Source organism: Chenopodium album, chromosome 26 (genome assembly GCF_948465745.1).
Source record: "Chenopodium album chromosome 26, dcCheAlbu1.1, whole genome shotgun sequence".
Classification (NCBI taxonomy): Eukaryota; Viridiplantae; Streptophyta; class Magnoliopsida; order Caryophyllales; family Amaranthaceae; genus Chenopodium; species Chenopodium album.
In genome coordinates this window covers 5973612-5994835 of record NC_137859.1, presented here as the reverse complement: position 1 = coordinate 5994835, position 21224 = coordinate 5973612, and the positions used below count along the sequence as shown (strand labels likewise).

Below are 21224 nucleotides of genomic sequence, written 5' to 3'. Positions count from 1 at the left end.
TATGCACCTATTAATCTCGAGTCTCGAATAATTTTTTTTGGCATTTTGCCTTGTTGATTCTCACTAATATTTTTAAGATAAAATATTGAGATAATGATGTTTTGGAAATTTAAAATGCTTACAAAGGTAAGCATATCTAGGATTGAACTTAATTGAGAGAAATTACTTCCTTTGCCTCTATCTATTTGCTTGCTTTATAGATAAAAGGTGTATTATTAAGGTTTGAACCAAATTTTTACAAGAGAACATGTAATTATGAAATATATAATAATATAAGGTATGAAGTATTTATAAGGGATGATTCAAAATAAATAAAAGACAAACAAATGGATGCGAAAAGAGTAGCTATTGGCTCAAATTAATTGCATCAAATATGAGACTAAAATTAGGAGTGTTATACGACTCAGCTTTAATTATAAGGTTCAAATTTAAGGTATGAAGTAGTGTTATACGACTCAGCTTTAATTAGAAAGAGAATAATACTCCCTCCGTTTTATAATGTTAGTCCCAATCAATTACATAAATTAGTTTACCTTATTTAACTTTTTTCATTTTTTATTAGGAAAGCACAAGTTATAATTGCATAATTTAAGGTATAAATTTCATTACTTAGAGTCATGTCATCAATATACAACCAATTAATTATGTTCAATATGGGTAGTTCTTTTTAAAACGCCCAAAATAGTATATGGGAATGGGACTAACATTATGAAATGGAGAGGGTAGTAATTTAGTGTAAAGGAAGTCACAAGGCCAATATTTGTCAAATACGAGTCTGAGTACCTTTAAAGTATTCAACTCTCTAGTCTCTTTCAATGTGAAACACTTACATGTATTATTTAGAAAGTTTACACTCCAACACTATTAGACCGAATTCAATCTCGGGTTTTGGATACCAGATTTCAAAATTTTAACCAACTATACTAGATAGCATTCTCGAGAGCAATAATTTAATACTTTAACTAATGAATAGCCTGGAATTGAGTGTGTGACATAACAGTAATAAACGCTTTTAAATATATTAGTATATACGACTTAATGCATCTTAAAGTTTAGTGGCGTGAAATGTGCATAGTCAAAATAAGTTAATCATGGGCTTTTTATATGGAAGATTGATACAAATAGCTCGTTTCAAGCATGGCCTGCTGACACGGCATGTGGACTTGGTCGGCCCAGTAGTAGCTCTTAACGACATTAAGATTTTCATTTTTTCTATACTGTAGTCTGTAGATGCTTTACTGTTAATGTAGAGAACTTGTTGAAAATGGGCGCCAAATAATCGAAGAAGCTTTTTCTTCATTATCAACTCTCAACAATCTGACAGAGTAAGAGAAAGAGGGAGGAAGAAAGAGAGAGAATTTTCTGGGTTTTAAGTGTTTTGATGCATAATAATGGACTATGACCTGCGCTATTATACACAGCTATTACAATCCTACAATGGCCGCCAAAACTCCATTAATCAAGTTAAGCAGATTCATCTCTTATTCCTCAAAAGGGGTATTCTTAATTCCGTTTTAAGCATCGGAAATCGTCTAATTCAGGTTTATGCAAAATGTGGAATTATGAGGGATGCAGCTAAGGTGTTCGATGAAATGCCCCAAAGAAACTGCTTCTCATGGAATACACTTATTGAGGGGTTTATGAAGTCAGGGGAGATAAATAAATCATTGGAGATTTTCAATTCTATGCCTTTTAGGGATGATTTTTCATGGAATGTTGTTATTTCTGGGTGTGTGAAATCGGGCGAATTGGGTTTAGCTAGGATGGTGTTTAATGAGATGCCTAGAAAGAATGGTATTGCTTGGAATTCGATGCTTCATGGGTATGCTCGTCGTGGGTGTCCTACAGAAGCTTTGAGGTTGTTTAAAGATATGAACTTTGATGGTGCTGAATCAGGGAAGAGAGATCCTTTTGTTTTGGCAACAATGGTTGGTGCTTGTACTGATATGATGGCTCTTGGTTGTGGGAAGCAAATTCATGCTAGGATCATTATTGATGGAGTGGAATTCGACACGGTTTTAGGAAGCTCTATTGTTAATTTGTATAGCAAGTGTGGGGAATTAGACAATGCTAAACATTTCTTCAAGTTGACAAATGAAGCTGATGACTTTTCACTTTCTGCTTTAATTACAGGATATGCAGATCTAGGTAAAATGGATGATGCTAGAAGAACTTTTGACAGCATAGCTAATCCTTGTGTAGTGGTTTGGAATTCGTTGATTTCTGGTTATGTTGCTAATGATCAACCTTTAGAGGCCTTGGCTTTATTCAACATGATGAGGAATAAGGACTATAAGCCAGACTGCTCTACTTTTGCTAATGTTATGAATGCTTGCTCGAGTATTGGTGGTGCTCATGAATATGGTAGACAATTACACAATCATGCTTGCAAAGTTGGGGTCTCTACGGATGTTGTTGTTGCTTGTTCCCTTATTGATATGTATTCCAAGTGCGGAAATCCAAGTAATGCTTGTAAATTCTTTGATGAGCTTGAACTTTATGATACTGTCCTTCTTAATTCTATGATCAATGTCTACTGTAACTGTGGAAGATTGCAAGATGCCAAGCAGATCTTTGACAGTATGCAAGATAAATCTTTGATCTCTTGGAATTCAATGTTAGCAGCTTTTAGTCAAAATAGTTGTCCCCTTTCAGCTTTAGATCTTTTCTGTAAGATGAATACGCTTGAAGTTCGAATGGACAAATACAGTTTTGCAAGTGTGATCAGCTCCTGTGCTAGCATCAGTTCACTTAGATTTGGTGAGCAGGTTTTTGCAAGAGCTACTGTTGTTGGCTTAGAAGCTGACTTGATTGTCTGTACCTCACTCATTGATTTCTATTGCAAGTGTGGTTTCATTAACTTGGGTCGGAAGTTATTTGACGAAATGGTCAAATTTGATGAAGCTTCTTGGAATTCAATGTTATCGGGGTATGCTACAAATGGTCTAGGAATGGAGGTTTTAGATTTGTTTGCTTCCATGAGACATGCTGGAGTTCAGCCAAATGTTGTTACCTTTACTGTACTTCTATCTGCTTGCAGTCACTGTGGATTGATTGAGGAGGCCAGGAAGTGGTTTTATTTGATGAAATCTGAATATAACATAGAACTTGAATATGAGCATTACACATGCATGGTTGATCTATTGGCTCGAGCCGGTTGTCTTGAAGAGGCAACAGCTCTAATTAGACAAATGCCATTTAAGGCAGATGCTAGTATGCTGTCTTCAATTCTGAGAGGGTGTGTGGCACATGGTAACAAGAATCTGGGCAGAGAGGTTGCAGAGCTAATGACTCATCTTGATCCTGAAAATTCAAGTGCTTATGTGCAATTATCTGGAATATTTGCTACTTCAGGTGACTGGGATGGATCGACAAAAGTTAGAAATATAATGAGGACTAGATGCACTGAAAAGATTCCCGGCATTAGTTGGTGATGTGCCTGAATAAAGTCATATGTAAGTGTTATCAACTGCCTCTATTGACCCCTTGATTGAGATACAACTTAGTTACTGACTAGTTTCACAGGCATCTTAGAGCTTTGGACGAATATATATGTTTTACAGGAATATAGAAATATTTGATTGTTAGAATTAGTTAACTATAAATTGATGTAACTTAGCAGCAGCAGTGGCAGGTATACTATGCTGGAAGCTTGTGTATACCTCACTGAATTTAATTACGGAGTAATAGATAAATTCTTGCCGCTGTCATTCTCTGCACATGTGATGATACTTGTTTGAGAGTATGTGTATGCAAATAAACATGAAGGTGAACAAATATCACGATTGGCTAGTGGCCATCTTGTTCATCTCATCGTTTTTTTACTTCTGTGGATATATACATATGGATACACTCATGAATTTCAAAGATTCATCCAGGTTTCGACAAGATGAGGTGAACATTGGAGAGAAATGATTTGGCTAGAACAAACACAGTAGCCTTGAGGAAAGCTCCAAGGTGTGACTTCATCTTCAGTTGGTTGTGATAGTGATTTAATAATATGGCCTGTGGCTGGAACTGGCAAAATGCATACTAATTGCTTATCTCAGTTTGGGAAATTTAATCCAATTGTGGTGTTTGCCTTCTTTTTCTTCCTCTAATTTTTCATTTTTATGTTGGTTAAATTTTCAGATTTTGTTATGTGCCTTGATGTAACATTGAACAGAGATTATATACTGTGTTCTGCTATCATGCTAGATTGCTAGGTTGCCATCTAACTTTGTTACGAGGAATCATTATGAGTAGCTAATGTCACTGGGATTTCATTTAATAAAATGTGGATGTAATATGAATATGCAGTCTTTCAGTAGGGTTTTTTTTTTTTGGTGTGTGTGTGTGTGTGTGGTGGCAATGGTCTGTTAAGAACAGTGTTGTGTATCTGTGAATGATTGTTGCTTTCTGAGATCACTATTCCTTGATGGTTACTAAATTTTCATTTTTTTCCCCCCAGAAGAATCTTTGTTTGCTTTGGAACTTGCAAGAAATTTATGTAGTGCATAAAGTTTATTTATGCAACAATGCAACTGAATATGGTAAAAAACAAAACAGCAGAGAGTCTTGACACCTTCAGAAATTTTAAACTTAGAATATTACATGAGTAGTGACCCATTGTGCACGAAGTCTGGTGTCCATACCTTCACCCATCTTTGGAGTCGTGAATAATCAGAGGTTGATGCCCTGAACTTTACCATGATCTCATAAAAGTGTGCTTGTTGCAGGAAGTTCTTGGTGCTTGGAGACTTGGAAGCTTGTAGTTTCCCTGAATCTGTCTGGCACTACTTGGTGGTCTGGTGGATTAGTAGCAGAAAAGACAGCCAAGGTAACTATTGGCACTGAACTATAAGAAAAGAAGATTTATGTCTTGATTTTGCAAATGCGTCTACTGAGATTGCAGTTACAGTATGATGGGGTTTGCTACTCCTCCCTTAACCTGCTTTTATGAATGTGCCAATCATCTAGTAGCTCTTTTGGGTCTGGTGACGAGGAATTGAGAATGCTGGTCATTCTGTGTTGCACTCCTCCACATTTTGTCTAAGATTTTCAGCTTATTGTTAAAGACACTTAGATAGGCTAATCTACTATTTCCTCTTCTTCACCTTGAATATTTAGACTTGCTGCTTATCAGCTTAATGGTGATTAAAAAACAAAGAAATCTAGCCCTAACCTATTTTATCAGCATCTTTGACCACCCAGATTATCAACTTGTGTCTTGTGACTCAAATAAGTCTCATATTTGTTCCTTATTATTAGATGTCTTGGCTTGATGGCCTCTTGGGCGCAGCAAGTCACCCCTCAATAAAAATAACAGATCTCCCTCAATAATATAAAAAAGTCCCTTAACAATCTGTCATCCTTTCAGCGACATAAAAAAGTCAATCTTACGTGATATAATAAGTCACCCTTCAGCCATAACAAGGCAACCCAAGACTAGTACTTGTGAGACTGGTCTCAAATAAGCTTTTGTGCTATACTAATTAATGTATAACTATGTAAGATTTTGTGTCCCCCCCCCCCCCCCCCCCAAAAAAAAAAAAAAAAAAAAAAATTAAATTCTATATAAGAGTTTTATGAGGCCAAATTTGACCTTGATTTCTATCTTAGTTTTATACACATATAGTCTTTATAATTGGTTCCTTTAAAATATTAGACTTATTCTATACAAATATAGTCCTGAATAAGCATGATAAGGAAATCTAAGATAAAGTAATTGTAGATGTAGTGAATGATAAGGATTGGATGGTTGACGTAGTTATAATAAATGAGATTGAATGAAAATATGCCACACATTGAAGTTGATTCATTTGTCAATTGTCAAATCTGTTGCTGTACTATTACACAACATCATCCTACTGATTAGATTTAACGGTAACTCAAAGACTGAAGATCAAACCCTCAAAAATCATGATCCCAATCCCTCCCCTTCTCCCAAACAAACAAAACAAAAAAAGAGAGAATTTCACCATTTTTGCTCTAAAAGACTGATATTTCTTGTTGTCAATTATCTTGTGATGTGGTTCAATTATAATTTTCCATATATTAATTTCAAATAATGCTATTTTTCTATGTGTCTAGTTTTGATAGGGATAATATGTCATACGTTGACGATTTTAGTAACGATAGTTACGATACTAATCATATTATCTTATTATTTCTATAATCAGTAATTTTAAACACCTAAAATTAAAGCATACTGAGACTAGAAATCAATATCTTACAATCAAAAACCTTTCCTTTGTTATGGTCCCCGCACTAATTTGATTTTTAGGGGAAGAAACAAAACCATTTATTGGCTTTGTCTCAAAAGATTAGATACCAGAATTCCCTTGTTTACCATTATATATTGGTATTAAATCTGATTGCTGTTTCATCAACCCCAACACATACCTTATCGTACTACTAATTTATTAGTAACACGTTGTAGCTAACATATTTCCAGGATCATTCACTTATGAATCTGATTATCAATTTAAGATGAAATGATGAATGACTTTTCATAACTATCGTGATGCCAATTTGCTAAGGGGGAGATTTCATTCAATTATTGATGATAAGCTATGTTTAATATGTGTCAAGTTGTTCCAGCTTCATCTTGTAACTAGTTGGTGAACTTAATATTTATTTTCTCTTTTTCCATTATTTTACAACACTATGATCAGTTTAATATAAGAGATTAGTTGAATCTGTACACATCCAGTGCCCCTTGCCAGGCACGTGCATGACATGCGCGATATGCACCAATGGGAACATCGTTTAGGTACTCCTGAGTCCATGTAGTAATTTTCCCTCTCCTTTGACTTTGCTTGTGGTGGATGTTCATTTGGGTGGTGGTTGTGACGATGATTGTGGGTTTCTGTTTTTTTGTTTATAGAGAGTTAGGGATGTGTCCAATAGTTGACATGAATAGAATATACAGATCAGATAAGATAAACTGTAAAGCTACCAGCAGTGCATCTATTTTCAAACATATTTGAGAGGAGCTTAGGCCAATTGATTAAAGACAATATGTGGTTTCTCCAACTAATGAAATGACTTCGTCTGCACAAACAGCAACAGTTAGAAGATAAGCTATGTGGGGCCCTCTTACTCTACATAATGGACTATGATTAGACATTATATTAATGATTCCTTCATCATAATGCGTTCTTAATATAAGATTATACCTTATATTAAATTAGTTTAAGAATTGCATTTGCCTCAACTTAGAACTTCTAATGTTCCTTGTTTTCTAATATAAAAGACCCCACTTCTGAGTAACATTCTTATACTTCCATTTCTGCTGCTTCTACCTCTACTGTTTCATCTTGCTGTTGTGCTTCTCTTTTCTGATCTAGTAAAGAATCAATGGCAGTCATAAATGGCTCCTTTTCACCCCATATCGTAATTCACCAATCTGCTTCTCTTAAACAGCCTGCTTTTGGAATGGTGAGGTTTAGGAAATCTCTGCTTCCTGTCAAGAAAGCAACCAAGCTTCAGATCAGAGCCTCCATAAAAGACCAGGTTCGGTTTGCATTTCTCTCTCTTCTCTCATTCCTTTCACTACTTGATCCACGGTTTATAGCATATAATGATTTGATACATTATTTGACTGGTACTACAGGTTTTTGAAGATCATTCAACAGGTATAATTTGCTATAAAGATGACAGAGGGGAGATTATATGCGAAGGTTTCGATGAGGGTCCTCGTCTACATTTGCAGTATCCTCCAACACTTGTACCAGTAAGGTTAGTTCATCTTTCTTAGCAATCCCGTGAAAATTTCGTGTTTGCTTTGTTATCTGGTCTGACAGATGAAATTATACAGGGATGATGACAGTATCTTAGATCGTCTTCAGCAGAGATGGCTTCAGATCATGGATGGAGAAACTGCAAACTCTAGCGACATGCTTAAAAAGTCTTGCAATGGATTCAATACACTGCATTGAAAAAATGCAAAACAACACTAAATGATCACTTTGTATAAATGTTTTCTTAATTAAGACCTGTTAGTTTTCTCTCTTTTACTAGACCTTATGTTAAGTTGAAAGGACTTGGTCATGTAATTCCTACTTTTACAGGATGTAAATGAAGACTCCCACACCATGTAATTCGATAAATGTGATCGTTAAAATGGATCATTGCTTTAATAACATTTTCAGATCAGAAATTATTCAGACATCTCCAGATCCAATCTTCAACAGGGTCTGTCACTTCTGTATGTCTTTGTTTTCTAATTTAGGAATAAAATATGGTAAAATAAACTAAACAGAACTTTCCTAGGGTATGGTCAAACCAAGGATCTGAAGAAGATAGAGTATCTTTGACAGTTGATACCTTATATTTTTTCCTACATTATACTGATGAAGTAATGAATCAGTCCTCTTTGCCATTTCAGAGCTTTATAACAAGCTGTAGTTCCTGCATGTGTATGCTTGAACCAAGAATACAAGCTTCCCTAATTGCTACCACTCTACCTTAGAAAGTTCTAATCAATCACATTTACATGATCCATTTCATTTGGTAATCTGGATTATCTATTTATGTTCAATATCATGTTTAGAGTTCAACCCAACAACATTGTTCGACTTTACCTCCTGTGAGTTTCTTTTGTTAGATATTCCGACATAGCATGTACAAGTATTAAGACTGGCACTATTCTCATCTTCCACCTGAATGACCGCAAGATCCAGAATTTTGTATTAGGGTCCAGTGAACTCCCTTCCGAAAGGTTGATGTTGCGAATTTCAAAGTTAGCCCATCTTTCATTGAAAAAGAAGGGGCAGGTGTTTTTGTGAAAGTAGTCGGACAATTTTACGGGTAGTTCAATTATTTGGGTTTCTGCATTTAGTTAATTCTATCTGTATCTACTAACTCCCTTCCAAAAGGGATTGGAAAAGAAATCATCAATGGCACAAAAAGATGGAATATAAGCATCTTCAGAATCCCTTTTAGACCAATTTGTAGGCTGTGTGGGCCACAATGTGCAACAAATAAAAGTGCGTATACACTCAGGAATACATTCAAAAAATTGATCTTATGAAACTCTTCTATACACTGTACCAAAAAATGTAGCAGTTCAATTACAGCTTGTATTGCTAAGGCACCCGAAAAAAGGGGGCGAAAAAATAACCATATACAGCATTCACGACATTGGATTAGCTACAAATATATACCCCCACATTAGACATTCAAAACCTTCAGTTTACCTGCCTTCTTCATGCATCTTTTTTTCATTAATGATATGATCTCATGTTTTCTAAGATCCATGACGACTAATCAAATTTCACTAACCAAAAAATGAGACTCCGGAAAAATAGGTGGATCATTGTAAACCAAAAGGTATGGAAGACATTTAGCCTTGAAGTTACCTGTTTAAACCTAGAACATTCCGATTCACAGACTTCAATATATTCACGAGTCATGACTTACGACCCACCTTGAGCATTTTCATCAGAAAGGTTGCTTTGCGAATGATTTGGTATAATAGTTGGAGGGGACCAAGTATCAGGAACCATGAGAAAATATGTAGTCATGGCTTTACGGAACCTTTTCTTGTACTGCTTGGGCGAAATTACTGTTGGAGATACATTCTTGGGACCGCCGAGGATGCCAGAAGCCTTCACCCATGTTTCCAAATGTTTATCCCAGGTATATTGTCTCATGAAATCAATGATCCCAAGAACTAGTTCATGCTTCTCTTTGTCAACTCCAACCAGCAAGGAATAATCCATTACGTCAACAGACTGCATCAGCAGCAACAAAATAGTGAATAACATATACTGCGTAAATGCAAATTTCAATGATTAACCAAAGTAGCCTTCATTTGGTTCACATACCAAGTCCGAAGGAAGTAACAATGACAAAGATTACCATCCCACACTAGTACAAACAAACTAATCATTGGGCAAGTCAACAAGGAACCGTTCACTAGCACACTCTTTCTCCTCCACACCCCCCCCCCCCCCAACACACACACACACACACACACAAAAAAAAATCCATGGTTTATATAGGAACTCAGTTACATAGGGAGCTTCATGCATCATAAAAAATTCAAACATAGTAGAATATTCTTCCTTTGTGAAGCTTGAAATTCTTTCTTTTTCATCAATACAAATAAGACTTAAACCTAGTTTGTAATTATGCTATTCAGCTATTGTGACTTTGCGACTTGACAAGTGCCAGAGCATTCAAGTTTCAAACTCCTGTGTTACACGACTCTGAATTGTTTAACCCAAATATAGGATCAAATACCCAATCACATTAATGAATCAAGGTGCAAAATGAGGAATCCAAGTAAGACGGACAGAAAGGTATAAATGTAGCACAGGAAAGTTTTTATTTAAAGCAAAACAGGACAGGTTTGCAGAGAATTTTAAGGTATAATAACAAAAAATTCACAGTATTATTTGGCACATATCTTATTTCCTAGCTTTCTCTGCACTTAAAACCTCCTTAGTATTAACTCGTAAGTAGTATTAGTTCTATCTAAAAAATATGAATGCACTAAAAGATCAGAACTTTGAATGGGAAGCCATCAACTAACTTTGCATCTATAATCAAGTGTTATGCCTGTAAGAACATTATGTTAAAGAAAGAAATCTGTTAACTTACAGCAAGAAAAGATGTATCATTCCACACTGCCCTCTCCAATAAGCGCTTTGCCTTGTTCCCAACAAAAATTGGGGAGGTAGGCATTGCTTCAATAAGGTTTTGATCTAAGAGGACCTTATTACTCCCACTGGAATCTGGATTGTATCGTGATCTTGAGGAGCCTTTCAGGTCATAAAGCTTTGTGACATTTCTTCTATACAAAAGATTCTCCATGACCAAAACATCCATCTTTGATTCCTTACCTCCTTTAAGATTCTTTGTGGTAACCTGCAATAGTTAGCCAACAGATGAATAAGTAACATACAATGTAGCTTTACAGCTTAAACCATGCATACGCACAGCAATAAGCCAATAAATATACAAGAACAATTGTGGGCCTCCTCTATGTATTAAAGGAAAAAATTGAATCATACAGAAACGAACAATGCCAAGCTCATTACAGCTTAGAAAAGATAATCCGGTTACACTTAGAACAATATACTAAGCAACCAAAGCAGAGGCTAATCATTGATCTATTTCATCTAACAAGAACAAGATCTTATGAATTATCAATATTAATTAAAAATCTGTATAGAGAAAGAAAAAGTGTCAAATCAGAGCAGATGCAGGAGACTATTAGATACATTATTCCCAACTACTATAAGGTCTGCTCAAACATATATAATGTAATCAGCAAACTTAAAGAATCAAAAATACCTGATAGATGCCCAAAATTTTAGCTAGGCATGTTGGGCTCTTTGTGTCTATAGCTTCCATAAGATACTTAAAGTACTCGGGAGCAAATGTGATAAATGATTCAAGCTCTGTTTTTGTAACCTGTTTGATGATAAACCTGTCATCCAAAGATTTAGCGAAAAAGACATTGCTTTTACCACCCTGGGCCCCCCATTTTTTACAGCGACTTAGTGATCTAACATAATCAAGCTCAGATGGACAGCAAATTTTCCTCAAGGCATCAAAGTGCTTTGCATAGTAACAAGTAACAGTATATTTCACTTTATCAGCAGGGCCATCAACAGTAAAAGCAACTCTTATGTGCAATGACTTTGTGTACAAAAGCGGATCTGACATGAAGGAGTTGCGTGCACCCGATGTAGATAAGATACTATCATCTATTGAAAGACTTCTATTTGATTCGTTCAAAGAGTCGTTAGGTGAAACAGATTGATGAAAGCTGGCTGATTCTGCCGCTGGCATTGAAGTTGCAGACTCAATATCTTTCGGTTTTTCCCCATCATCAGATAATTGAGTTTGATAATCCTTTGAGATCAATGCATAAGAAATTATGCTGGTTGGCTCATCATCATAAATTGGAATAACAGGGTCATTTGAACCTTCAGGCAGAAGCCACTTAGCCCCACCTTGCAGCCCCAACTCCCGAGCTGATGATATGTATATGGAATTACTTAACTTTTGAGTATTTCCAAGAAAGTTCTTATTTACAGATCGATAAATATTGAGAAAAGGCATTCCCAACCAGCTTATGGTGTCTTCCGCAATATCTGAGCCTTTTGAGTTCGTAGATGCCACTGGTGAAGGAGATGATATTGCCTTGGCAACACCCTTCTCTTCAACTCGACTCTCCAGTGCCAACCTCTCCGCCACAACAGCCAATGAAGAATCCACCGAAGTCGACCCCATCAATGGCAAGCTGTTTTCTTTAATCCCAACCCCTGGATGAGTTTTACCCGTCCAAGCAGCATCAAGCCGGTTAAGGGTATCTATAAACTGACTGTCAGATGCTGCCCTTCTAACAGTTGATCCACACTCCAAAGGATCAAGCGGTTCAAAATTTCCAGAGCTAGCAGAGAGGACATCTTGTTCTACAAAGTCGCGAGTACGATCTGGACTAGCTTTAGAGTGAGAAGCAGTCTCCAGTGATTTCACAATATCCACAGTTCCATCTTCCAGATTGGAACTCCTAATAACTTTTTGGTCTGCAGGAAGGGCTTTACCACTGGCAGCATTAACAAGGCGCTGATCCCATATGTAAGACCGGAAGAGCAGCTGCATCCTTAATCTATTAATTTCCAGGATATCATGAGAAGGATGACCCTTTTTCACCTCCCTGTTAGACAATCTCTGATGCATTTCCTGCAAAAAATAAAATAATCATCTGACTTATTGTTATTGTTAGTTGTTATTGTTATTTATTGTAGTTGTTATTGTAGTTGTTATTGTTATTGTTATTGTTATTGTTATTATTATTGTTATTATTATTACTATTGTTATTATTATTACTATTGTTATATATTCCACCACATAAACATAAACGCATTGGAGTTTAGCTATTATCAAAACACATCCTTAGATACTAATGTGGTACAATTAACCACAATACGATGGTAACAATAGAGCAAAACACAAGCACGCAGTCTACGCAAAAGATATCTCATCTACTCATTGTATGAATGCAAGATTATAAACTCAAAGAGTGTTGACAAATAGATGATGAGGTTCCTTAAATTAAGTTTTTATTATTTCCTTTGTCACTCTTTAATTGTCAATCACATGAGAGCTTTATAACAGAAAAGAGCCTGACATACGATTTTGGTGACATTTCAGAGGAATCTGCAAATAATTCCACAAAAAGAGCAAAGGCAAATAATTCTGGATATAATACCTCAAATCCGGTCATCTCATTTTGCAGAAGTCCTTCAAGTGTTGCAATTCTTGATTCAGAGCAATCTATACCAGCACCCAATCCACCATATGTTTTCTCTGCTATTTGCCTAATGGCATTGCGAACCTCATAAAACAAGAGATCTGCTTGTTCAAGAACCTAAAGCAAAGACACTTCAATGCACAATGAAAAATGAAATTGTGGGACAGAATCTTTGAAATATCATCAACAGCCATACCTCATCTGCTTCTTTCTGTATCCAGTCCTGAATCTCATAGTTAAAATCAACTTTGGCAGGTGGAACGTATACAGAATAAACATCAATTGATGCATAACGGAAACAAGCAACCATTTTCCCACACCTACGCAGAATAAAAGAATGTAGGTTGAATTGTTAATTTGCTAAAGGAACATAATGTCAATAAGAATGAGAAAGATTGCTAGAAGAAAGAATGGGAAGCAAATAAATTTTCACAGTTACTGAAATGAAAGATGATAAGAGGGAAAAATAAACAGATAGGTACCAGGATTCGATCCTGGGACCTGCCAGTGTGCGCGACTGCACGTGGAACTCAAAGTATTGCCATTCTGACTAGATGGCAGGTGTTGTCCTTAATCTATTTATCTGGGAGGCGACTTAGAATATAGCTAGGCAATACAGATGGGGGATTCCATGGTTCAACCAGCCGCCACCCCCCTCCCCCCCAACCCTCCTCTCTTTCCATTCCGGCCCAGGCTTTCTAACCTCGCATTCTCAGCAACACATGAAATTGGAGCTAAGTTTCTAGGAGGCAAAATGCAACCAATATCATGCTATGATCCTCCATGAAATTAAAAAATTTTCAAACCTGAACCAGACAGGAGTCACACAAATGCCAAAAAAAAAAAAAAAAAAAAAAAAAAAAAAAAAAAAAAAAAAAAACCCCTCAAACAACCCAAACTTGAATGAGCCCTATCCAAACTAAGTCAACCAAAATCAATCAGGTTTATGGTGATTGGATTTGCATCTTCATAAAGTTACTCAGCAATAGACCAAAATATGATCTGAAGATTAAAAATAGCCGAACAAAACCCAACCCAAATCAACAGTTCATTGACTCATTCTAACCCAAACTAAATTAACACCAGCTACACCCAATTTGACTAACCTATGCGCTAGGTCTCTTCAATCCAATAGCACGATGATCAAATATATATGACATATAATAAGCTGGTATGGACAACTCTATATAAGCAGCATCTCATACAAGAAAGAGACAAGTAGAAAGCTATTAGTTGTTGCATTAATAACATACCCATAAAATCGAAGACAATCCCTGTGTAAAGAGTGACCACAACTAGCAACCCTACTTGCTGCAGCATGATTTGAAAAGCTTAGTTCCAAAAATTTCCCAAAGGATAACCCCCATGCAGCATCTGACATCACAACTCTTCGAGTTGCAGGAGGGAAACCATCAATCCTTGGACAGCGCAGACACCTGTGCCACATCCATATCTTCCCTTCCCCTTCTCCAGTCAAAAGAATCTCTGACAACTTTTTAACTGATATTGTGAGTGTGCCTTGCCGATGGGTGTAACAATGAACATGTGCATCAGCAGGCATATCACAGGAGCGGCACCTGTAGTTCTGATGTAATCAGGAGAAAGTAATATCAAATTTCCTATCAAGTCACCAACAAAGATATATGTGCATGCAAACATATGCAATATTACCTGATCAAATAAGTGATCTTGCAAAAACCGGCCTAAAGGTTTATCGAAACTACCATAGTATTTGATCCTAAACAGGTGAGACCTTTCACACACAGTTCCCTTCCACACACATCGTGATGATAAGGAAACTAAGATGCTCTGAACGTCAGATGATGTCGGAGGGAACTCCTGTTTCAAAGAACCAGGCTCAGTCTGGGAAATACTTATAGCATCTTGTTGGCCAGAGACAGACTCGGAACCTGATGTTTCACTTAAGCCAGTCATATTGTTCGAATTACAGGCATCCTCAGCCACAAATTTAATCTCATTTGACCCTAGAGAGTCAGAATTCACTTCTTTAGGGTGAACATGTGACACTTCACCACAATTAACTGCCGAAGCATCTTGATCCATAAAGTCTCCTGCATGCTTTTCCTTGACAGATGCTGATAGAGAAGCAACCTCACCACACCAAAGCTCTGAGCCCGAGACATTGATTGAAGGCTTACAAGTGAGATTAGTGGCACTGCCACAGATAAGAGAGGATCCAGAATTTTGAACAGTGGTGTTTAAAGGTAAAGACAATGATTTTGTCAATTCTGTATTTTGCACGGTAGTCCCACCAAGAAAGGCAGTGGTAATAGCATTCATTATTTGGGGATCTCCAAAGTTTTCTTGCTTCTCATGTACAGGAATTGCAAAACCAGGTACCATTGAGATAGACCGGTCGATACTTAAGGATTTATTTGGAAGTGCTACATTTAATGATTCGTTAAACAAATGCTCAGGCAAGGAAGCTCCTTCATCTGCAAGAAAAGATGTCTCCAGAGCCAAGTGATATGCAGCAAAAACTCCATATTGCACTACATGCTTCACCTTTTTCAGTTCATCTCTATTTGCACCTCTAAGTAAAATCTAAAACATAAACCAATAAAAATATTTAAGTAAATGATATTCCAAAAATCATCTACTTTGGTTTCTGCAAAAGAAAATAAATAAAGAATATATTGGTAAAAAAAATTAGCCACAAGCAAGTTAAAATGTCTTCCAACCTATAGTCATATCAACATAAAGCAGACAGATCAACAGGGCAAAAGTTCCATGTACAGCACAAGTTCACCAAAATTTCCATCTGTACACTTCTATAATGAAACTTGGGACAGACTTCTTGAGATATTAAGAGAATAAATTTTCATAGCTTTTACATTAACAAATGGAATACTACTATAGTGTATTAACGTTAAATAAAAAGGTTCTCTGATTCAAGAATCATATGGGAAGGCTTAGAAGAATAGGCCATACTAATCATAGTATAAGAGAATTTAGCTGTCTCTCAGTCCAAATCATGTATGAAGATGAAATCGGATTAGGGACACCGTTATACCACAGCCACCACCAACAAATACACTAAAAGTCAGTGGGTTTAGCTACAAAATCGACATGTAGCCCAAGAGAAAATTCCTTGTTCACGGACAATGATAAAGGGTAACAAGATGGTAGTGCTACTTCCTTTTTAGCTGTATTCATCTAATTCAGAGCTATAGTCCTCACTAATTTCTAATAAATATAATTAAAAAGGAAGCTGGTGTACCTTCATTGGACAGTTCTGTACCCCCATCAACAATTGGACCCACACTGAATACTAAAATACATTGGAGTTTAAGAGACTTTCTAGTCTCCAAACAATTGGTAGGTCATTGCATCAGTTTTTCAACAAACAAAAAATTAAACCTTTGTCATTGCAAGCAAGACAACTCCAAGGTGAAAATGCTATAATCCAAGGCTCAAAGTTTCATGCTAACAAAAAAAATGTTTTGGGCTGCTATTCCAGCATACTTGAGATAAGTGAAAAGGTATAGTATAGCAGCCATATATCAGGACTTACTGTGAAACCAAGTGGCTTTGGACAATCTTCAAAGTACATCAATGTCTTCATCAATTTTTTTCCAGCTTGACCAGCAGAGCCATAATCTTCAAAACACTTCTCTACATGAAACAGGTCGCAATATCCCATCTTTTGTCCAGAAAGATGGTCAATTGAGGGAACAATTTGAGCTCCTGTGCAGCGTGCTATACGCTCAAGAAGTGGTTTCTTAATATTGAGAGCAAGAGAAATGTCCTTTTCAAGAATGTATTCTTGTGCTTGTCGAGAAACTGACTTCTCTACCAACAAGACGTTAATGTGCTGAGCTTCAATCTTGGCAACTGCCATCTTCAAATGATCCATTTCCTGATGAAAAAAAAAATTAAAAGGTGGTTGGCGAAAATCAGCAATCAAAGTATCTCATTTGCCATTTACGTAACACATTTCAGGTTCCCATGACACAGAAGTAGAAAAGATTTTCAAAACCTGCTGCAGAAGAGTATCAATACTTGAGAATAAGTTGGAAACCCGCTGATATTCCAGAGCTCCACATAGGATCATGAGACGAGGCTTCTCGATTCTTGTTGCCATCCGACGATGTGCAACATTCTTTTTACACACAATTCCTTTGACAACCATACTAAGAGCAACAATACCAAAATTCTGCATCAAGAAGTGATCAACAAGAAAAAGAAGGATAGAAAAATGCCAGAAGTGCGACAATCTTAAGGAGGTATATTCCACAAAGATATGCATCTTCTTTCATTAAGCTGATAAAAGTGCTTACCTCTCTGAGCGACGTCCGCTGGCTATGCATTTCACCTTTACATAACCTCCAGGATCCATCCCCCCACCTCTGCTCGTGTCAGGTTTCAGTAGTGTAGCAGCCTCCCAGGAAAGACCAGTAATAATTTCTAGCCAACTCTCTTTGTTGTCATCATCAGTAACTGGAATGTTCTCAACCTGAAGAAGTTGAGATACCAGAGCCCTAAAATGTCCATCAACTACATTCTTCATAACATTACTCTGCTCTTCAACAGAGCTTTCCTTTTCATGATACTCATCACTACCGAAACTGCTAGACGTGTGCAGATGTCTCCACCCTCCAGAAGCATCTGCATCATCATCATCATCAAATAAACCAACAATTCTATCATCCTCTTCATTCTCAGGTTCAGGCGGAAGCCAAAGAAGTCCGTTGTTCTCAAAATCAACAGGCTCAGTATTAACATCCTCAACAGCACAAAGAGATGAAGATGCTTCACATTCATCACCAAAATCATTATCTTCTTTCTTTTTAAGTTGGTGTACACCATCATCTTGCACATCATAGCTGCCCTGAAAAGCCGAACAACTCAAGCCTTTGGTGTCACAATAACCCATTTCAGGAACCTGATCATGTGACTCATAAGCATTTTGCATCGCATTGATTTCCAATGTACCATAGTAGCCATTAGCCTGTGAACAACTAGTTGATTTGGAATCCATATCATAAACACCAAAGACATCATCATCATCATCATCACTCCTATTAACCACAAATTAATCAACACATCAACCACTATATCTCCAAGGTTTTGCATCATAATGTTGATAGTGTTAAGCAATGCAACAGAGTAAGAAAATCATCATTCATAGGGAAGAAGCACTAGCAGCATAAAAATGAATAAATAAATATGAGAGAGAGAGAGAGAGAGAGAGAGAGAGAGAACATCAAGTTTCTTTTCAGAAATGAGAAATGAGTAGTATGTAGTATAGCTCTATTAATACTTTTAAAGGTCCTAATGATTAATTTAGAGCCCTGTAAATCTGAAAAGCAAGTTAAAATACTGATATATGACATCTCAAATCACAGGCAAGAATGAGTAAGCAATTGATCTTTTTTTTTCTTTTTTTTTTGGGGGGGGTGGGGGGGGGGGGGAGGGGGAAGGGAATGGGAAAGTCAATCTTATAGAGGCAGGCAAAAGTTGCTTGAAAGAAATGAAGCTAATAACAGAATACAATTTCCTCAAAAAAAAAAAAAAAAAACAGCATGCATAGTAGAACCTGAAAACAGCAGCGCTTACAGATACTACTATTACAGAAGGAGCCAATCCTTTATAAAGAGCAATAAGGAGAAAAGGAAAGTGGACAAAAAAATTAATAGGCAATACCAGCAATGAGACGAAGAAAAAAGGGTTCAAGATGACAAATTGAATAAACTAATCAACAGCAAACATTATGGAAGTTCTTCAGCCAGAAAGGAGAAGGGATTGAACCTGTTTGTACCCGATCCACATTGATTAACAGATGAATCATCTGCATAGGGGGCAGTAAAAGTGCTCCTTCCTGATCCCTCAGTGCCCAGGACATCTACAGACAGATCCATCAAAGCTGATTGATATGGACTGTGAGAAAAGCACTCAGAAGACTGTTCACAACCAACTGACATTGAACAAATAGAAACATTGCTACCATAAGCAGATTCACTAGAAGTTGAACTGGCATCACTAGCTGCTGAGAGTGAATGATCTATATCGTGAGACCCATGAGGGCCACGACCAATATTAGCTAAACGCTGCTCCTCTTGCCTGAAACAATAATTGCACGCCCGAACCTTCTCCCATTCACCCAACAAATTACTGGGATCAGCACTACGAGCTGGAACTGAATTTTCTGTACATTTTCCACAAAAGATTCGACCACAAAGCCGACAATGGTGTCTACGATTGAATATTGTAAACTGGGCATCACAATCATAGCATACCCTACAGCTATGATCAGGCATCCAAAAGGACCTCGATACATTAGCAGAGTTGCTCTGCCACGGGAGCCATGCCTTCAGAATACCAAATAGATCAAAGTCTTTCTTGTTTGATTCCTCCATCTACTGACAATCCTCCTTCCCCACTCATTGTGCAATGCTCATTTGAATGCAAAATGACCAAATGGTCACCTCACATCAAAAGGGCAACGCCTTCAAGTGGGGTTGGAGGAATGAACTCCAATTCGCCTAAAATCTAGTTAATCCAACAACAAAATAGTCCAGGAAACAATTCAAACATCCCATACACAAGCAACAATGCCAACATCAAGCAATGCCCGAACCATGCTATCGAAAGACACAAATGCCAAAATCCCAATTACAGAAGTAGGTCTAGAATGCACCACCAAGCCAACACTGTTATCTCCTCCCAAGGTCGTGAACCAAAGTAAAACCCGAATCAGAACAAACTCGAATGCAGATTCTTTAACAGTATCAGTTCAAACTTCTACAACCTGTGAACACAATTAGAGTCCCAAACTTCAATTTACTAACACATCAAAAAAAAAAAAAAAAAAAAAAACTCCCCAAATCCTTGATCTCTTTTTTCTTCTTGTGCTCTTTCAATCTCAATCTCCCAAATATGTACCCAGATGCTAAAACAATGCAGCTATATAATCAAACTCATTAATAAGCACTACCCACAATCAAATTGAACACAAAACCCCTAAAATTCTCAAACATGCAGAAATTAGAGCTTATAAAAAAAACACCCACATACCCAGAAAATATAAGTTCATAGAAACACGCTTACTTACAACATGCAATCAAAACTCCAATCTGTCATCAATCACTTCTTAACACGGAATTCATAAAATAAAAATCCCAACTTTTAAAAAAATTAAATAAAAAAACATTCACGCAAATAATAATTGATTTAATATTTCTCAAATAATTGCCTAACAAATTAAAATTCACGTCATCAATCAAATACAAACACACAAAATTTGACCTTTCTTCAATATAAAATTCAAAAATGTATAATTACAGAATAAAATAAAGAATTAAAAAATGGGTTATTCATAAAATTATGTATACCTTGATTAAGATGTAAAAAATGATCGCCGCCTTCCCAAATTATCTCAATTTCTTCTCCTCAAAATGCATGATCAGCCCACTTAATTATTTAAAGAAAATAAAAATTATAAGAAGGTGTGAATTTCAAGGAATTTGACGGCCAGCTGTGAATTAGCAAATTCAATTTCACCCATTACGTAATTTTCGGATGAAATTCGAGATTAATAATGAGTATTTATTTAACTATTTACTTGTAATTTAATTACAAAAAAAACCTGATTTTATAAATGTTTGGCTTTCCCTCTTCTTTCATCTTCTGTTCGATGGATTACAGTTTTTATTTTTTTTTATTTTTTTTTTCAATTTTTTTCGTTTTTTTTTTTTTCTGTTAAAAGAAAGAGAATTTGAGGGAGCGTGACAGCAAATGAAAAGAGGGTGCAAATAGCAATATTTAGGAGTTTTCTACTTTCAAACGTGTATTTTAAAACGGTATCTTTCTTATCCGTTACCAAACTAACCTTGTCAAAAATTACATTGGCCAAACTTTCTGAACAATTAAATTGATTTACATTCAACCTAAATTACTTTTAGGATTAACTTAGTAAACTTGCCAAAACATTTATTACAACAAAATT

The 21224-nt window shown here is 36.4% G+C and overlaps 2 protein-coding genes and 1 pseudogene across 3 annotated transcripts; 2 read left to right on the top strand and 1 right to left on the bottom strand.

Moving 5' to 3' along the window:
* The first annotated feature begins 1391 nt into the window (after positions 1–1391).
* LOC145618493 (putative pentatricopeptide repeat-containing protein At1g77010, mitochondrial pseudogene) lies at positions 1392–4819 on the top strand (annotated as a pseudogene). Its single transcript, XR_014107922.1, has 3 exons — positions 1392–3455; positions 3879–3957; positions 4719–4819. The product of XR_014107922.1 is annotated as a putative pentatricopeptide repeat-containing protein At1g77010, mitochondrial pseudogene (transcript).
* A 2259-nt stretch (positions 4820–7078) lies between these two features.
* On the top strand, positions 7079–8146 carry LOC145618635 (uncharacterized). The gene is made up of 3 exons (XM_081673407.1): positions 7079–7497; positions 7598–7722; positions 7802–8146. The coding sequence occupies exons 1-3, from the start codon at positions 7342–7344 to the stop codon at positions 7920–7922; spliced, it is 402 nt and encodes a 133-aa protein (XP_081529533.1). The 5' UTR covers positions 7079–7341; the 3' UTR covers positions 7923–8146.
* Positions 8147–8958: 812 nt separating this feature from the next.
* Positions 8959–20998, bottom strand: LOC145616092 (1-phosphatidylinositol-3-phosphate 5-kinase FAB1B-like). Its single transcript, XM_081670800.1, has 12 exons — positions 20611–20998; positions 19028–20027; positions 17557–18297; positions 17256–17409; positions 16791–17135; positions 14927–15820; positions 14509–14840; positions 13452–13575; positions 13214–13372; positions 11287–12684; positions 10591–10857; positions 8959–9719 (listed from the first exon to the last, which is right to left on the bottom strand). The coding sequence occupies exons 2-12, from the start codon at positions 19633–19635 to the stop codon at positions 9402–9404; spliced, it is 5340 nt and encodes a 1779-aa protein (XP_081526926.1). The 5' UTR covers positions 19636–20027; positions 20611–20998; the 3' UTR covers positions 8959–9401.
* Between the last annotated feature and the right edge of the window lie 226 nt (positions 20999–21224).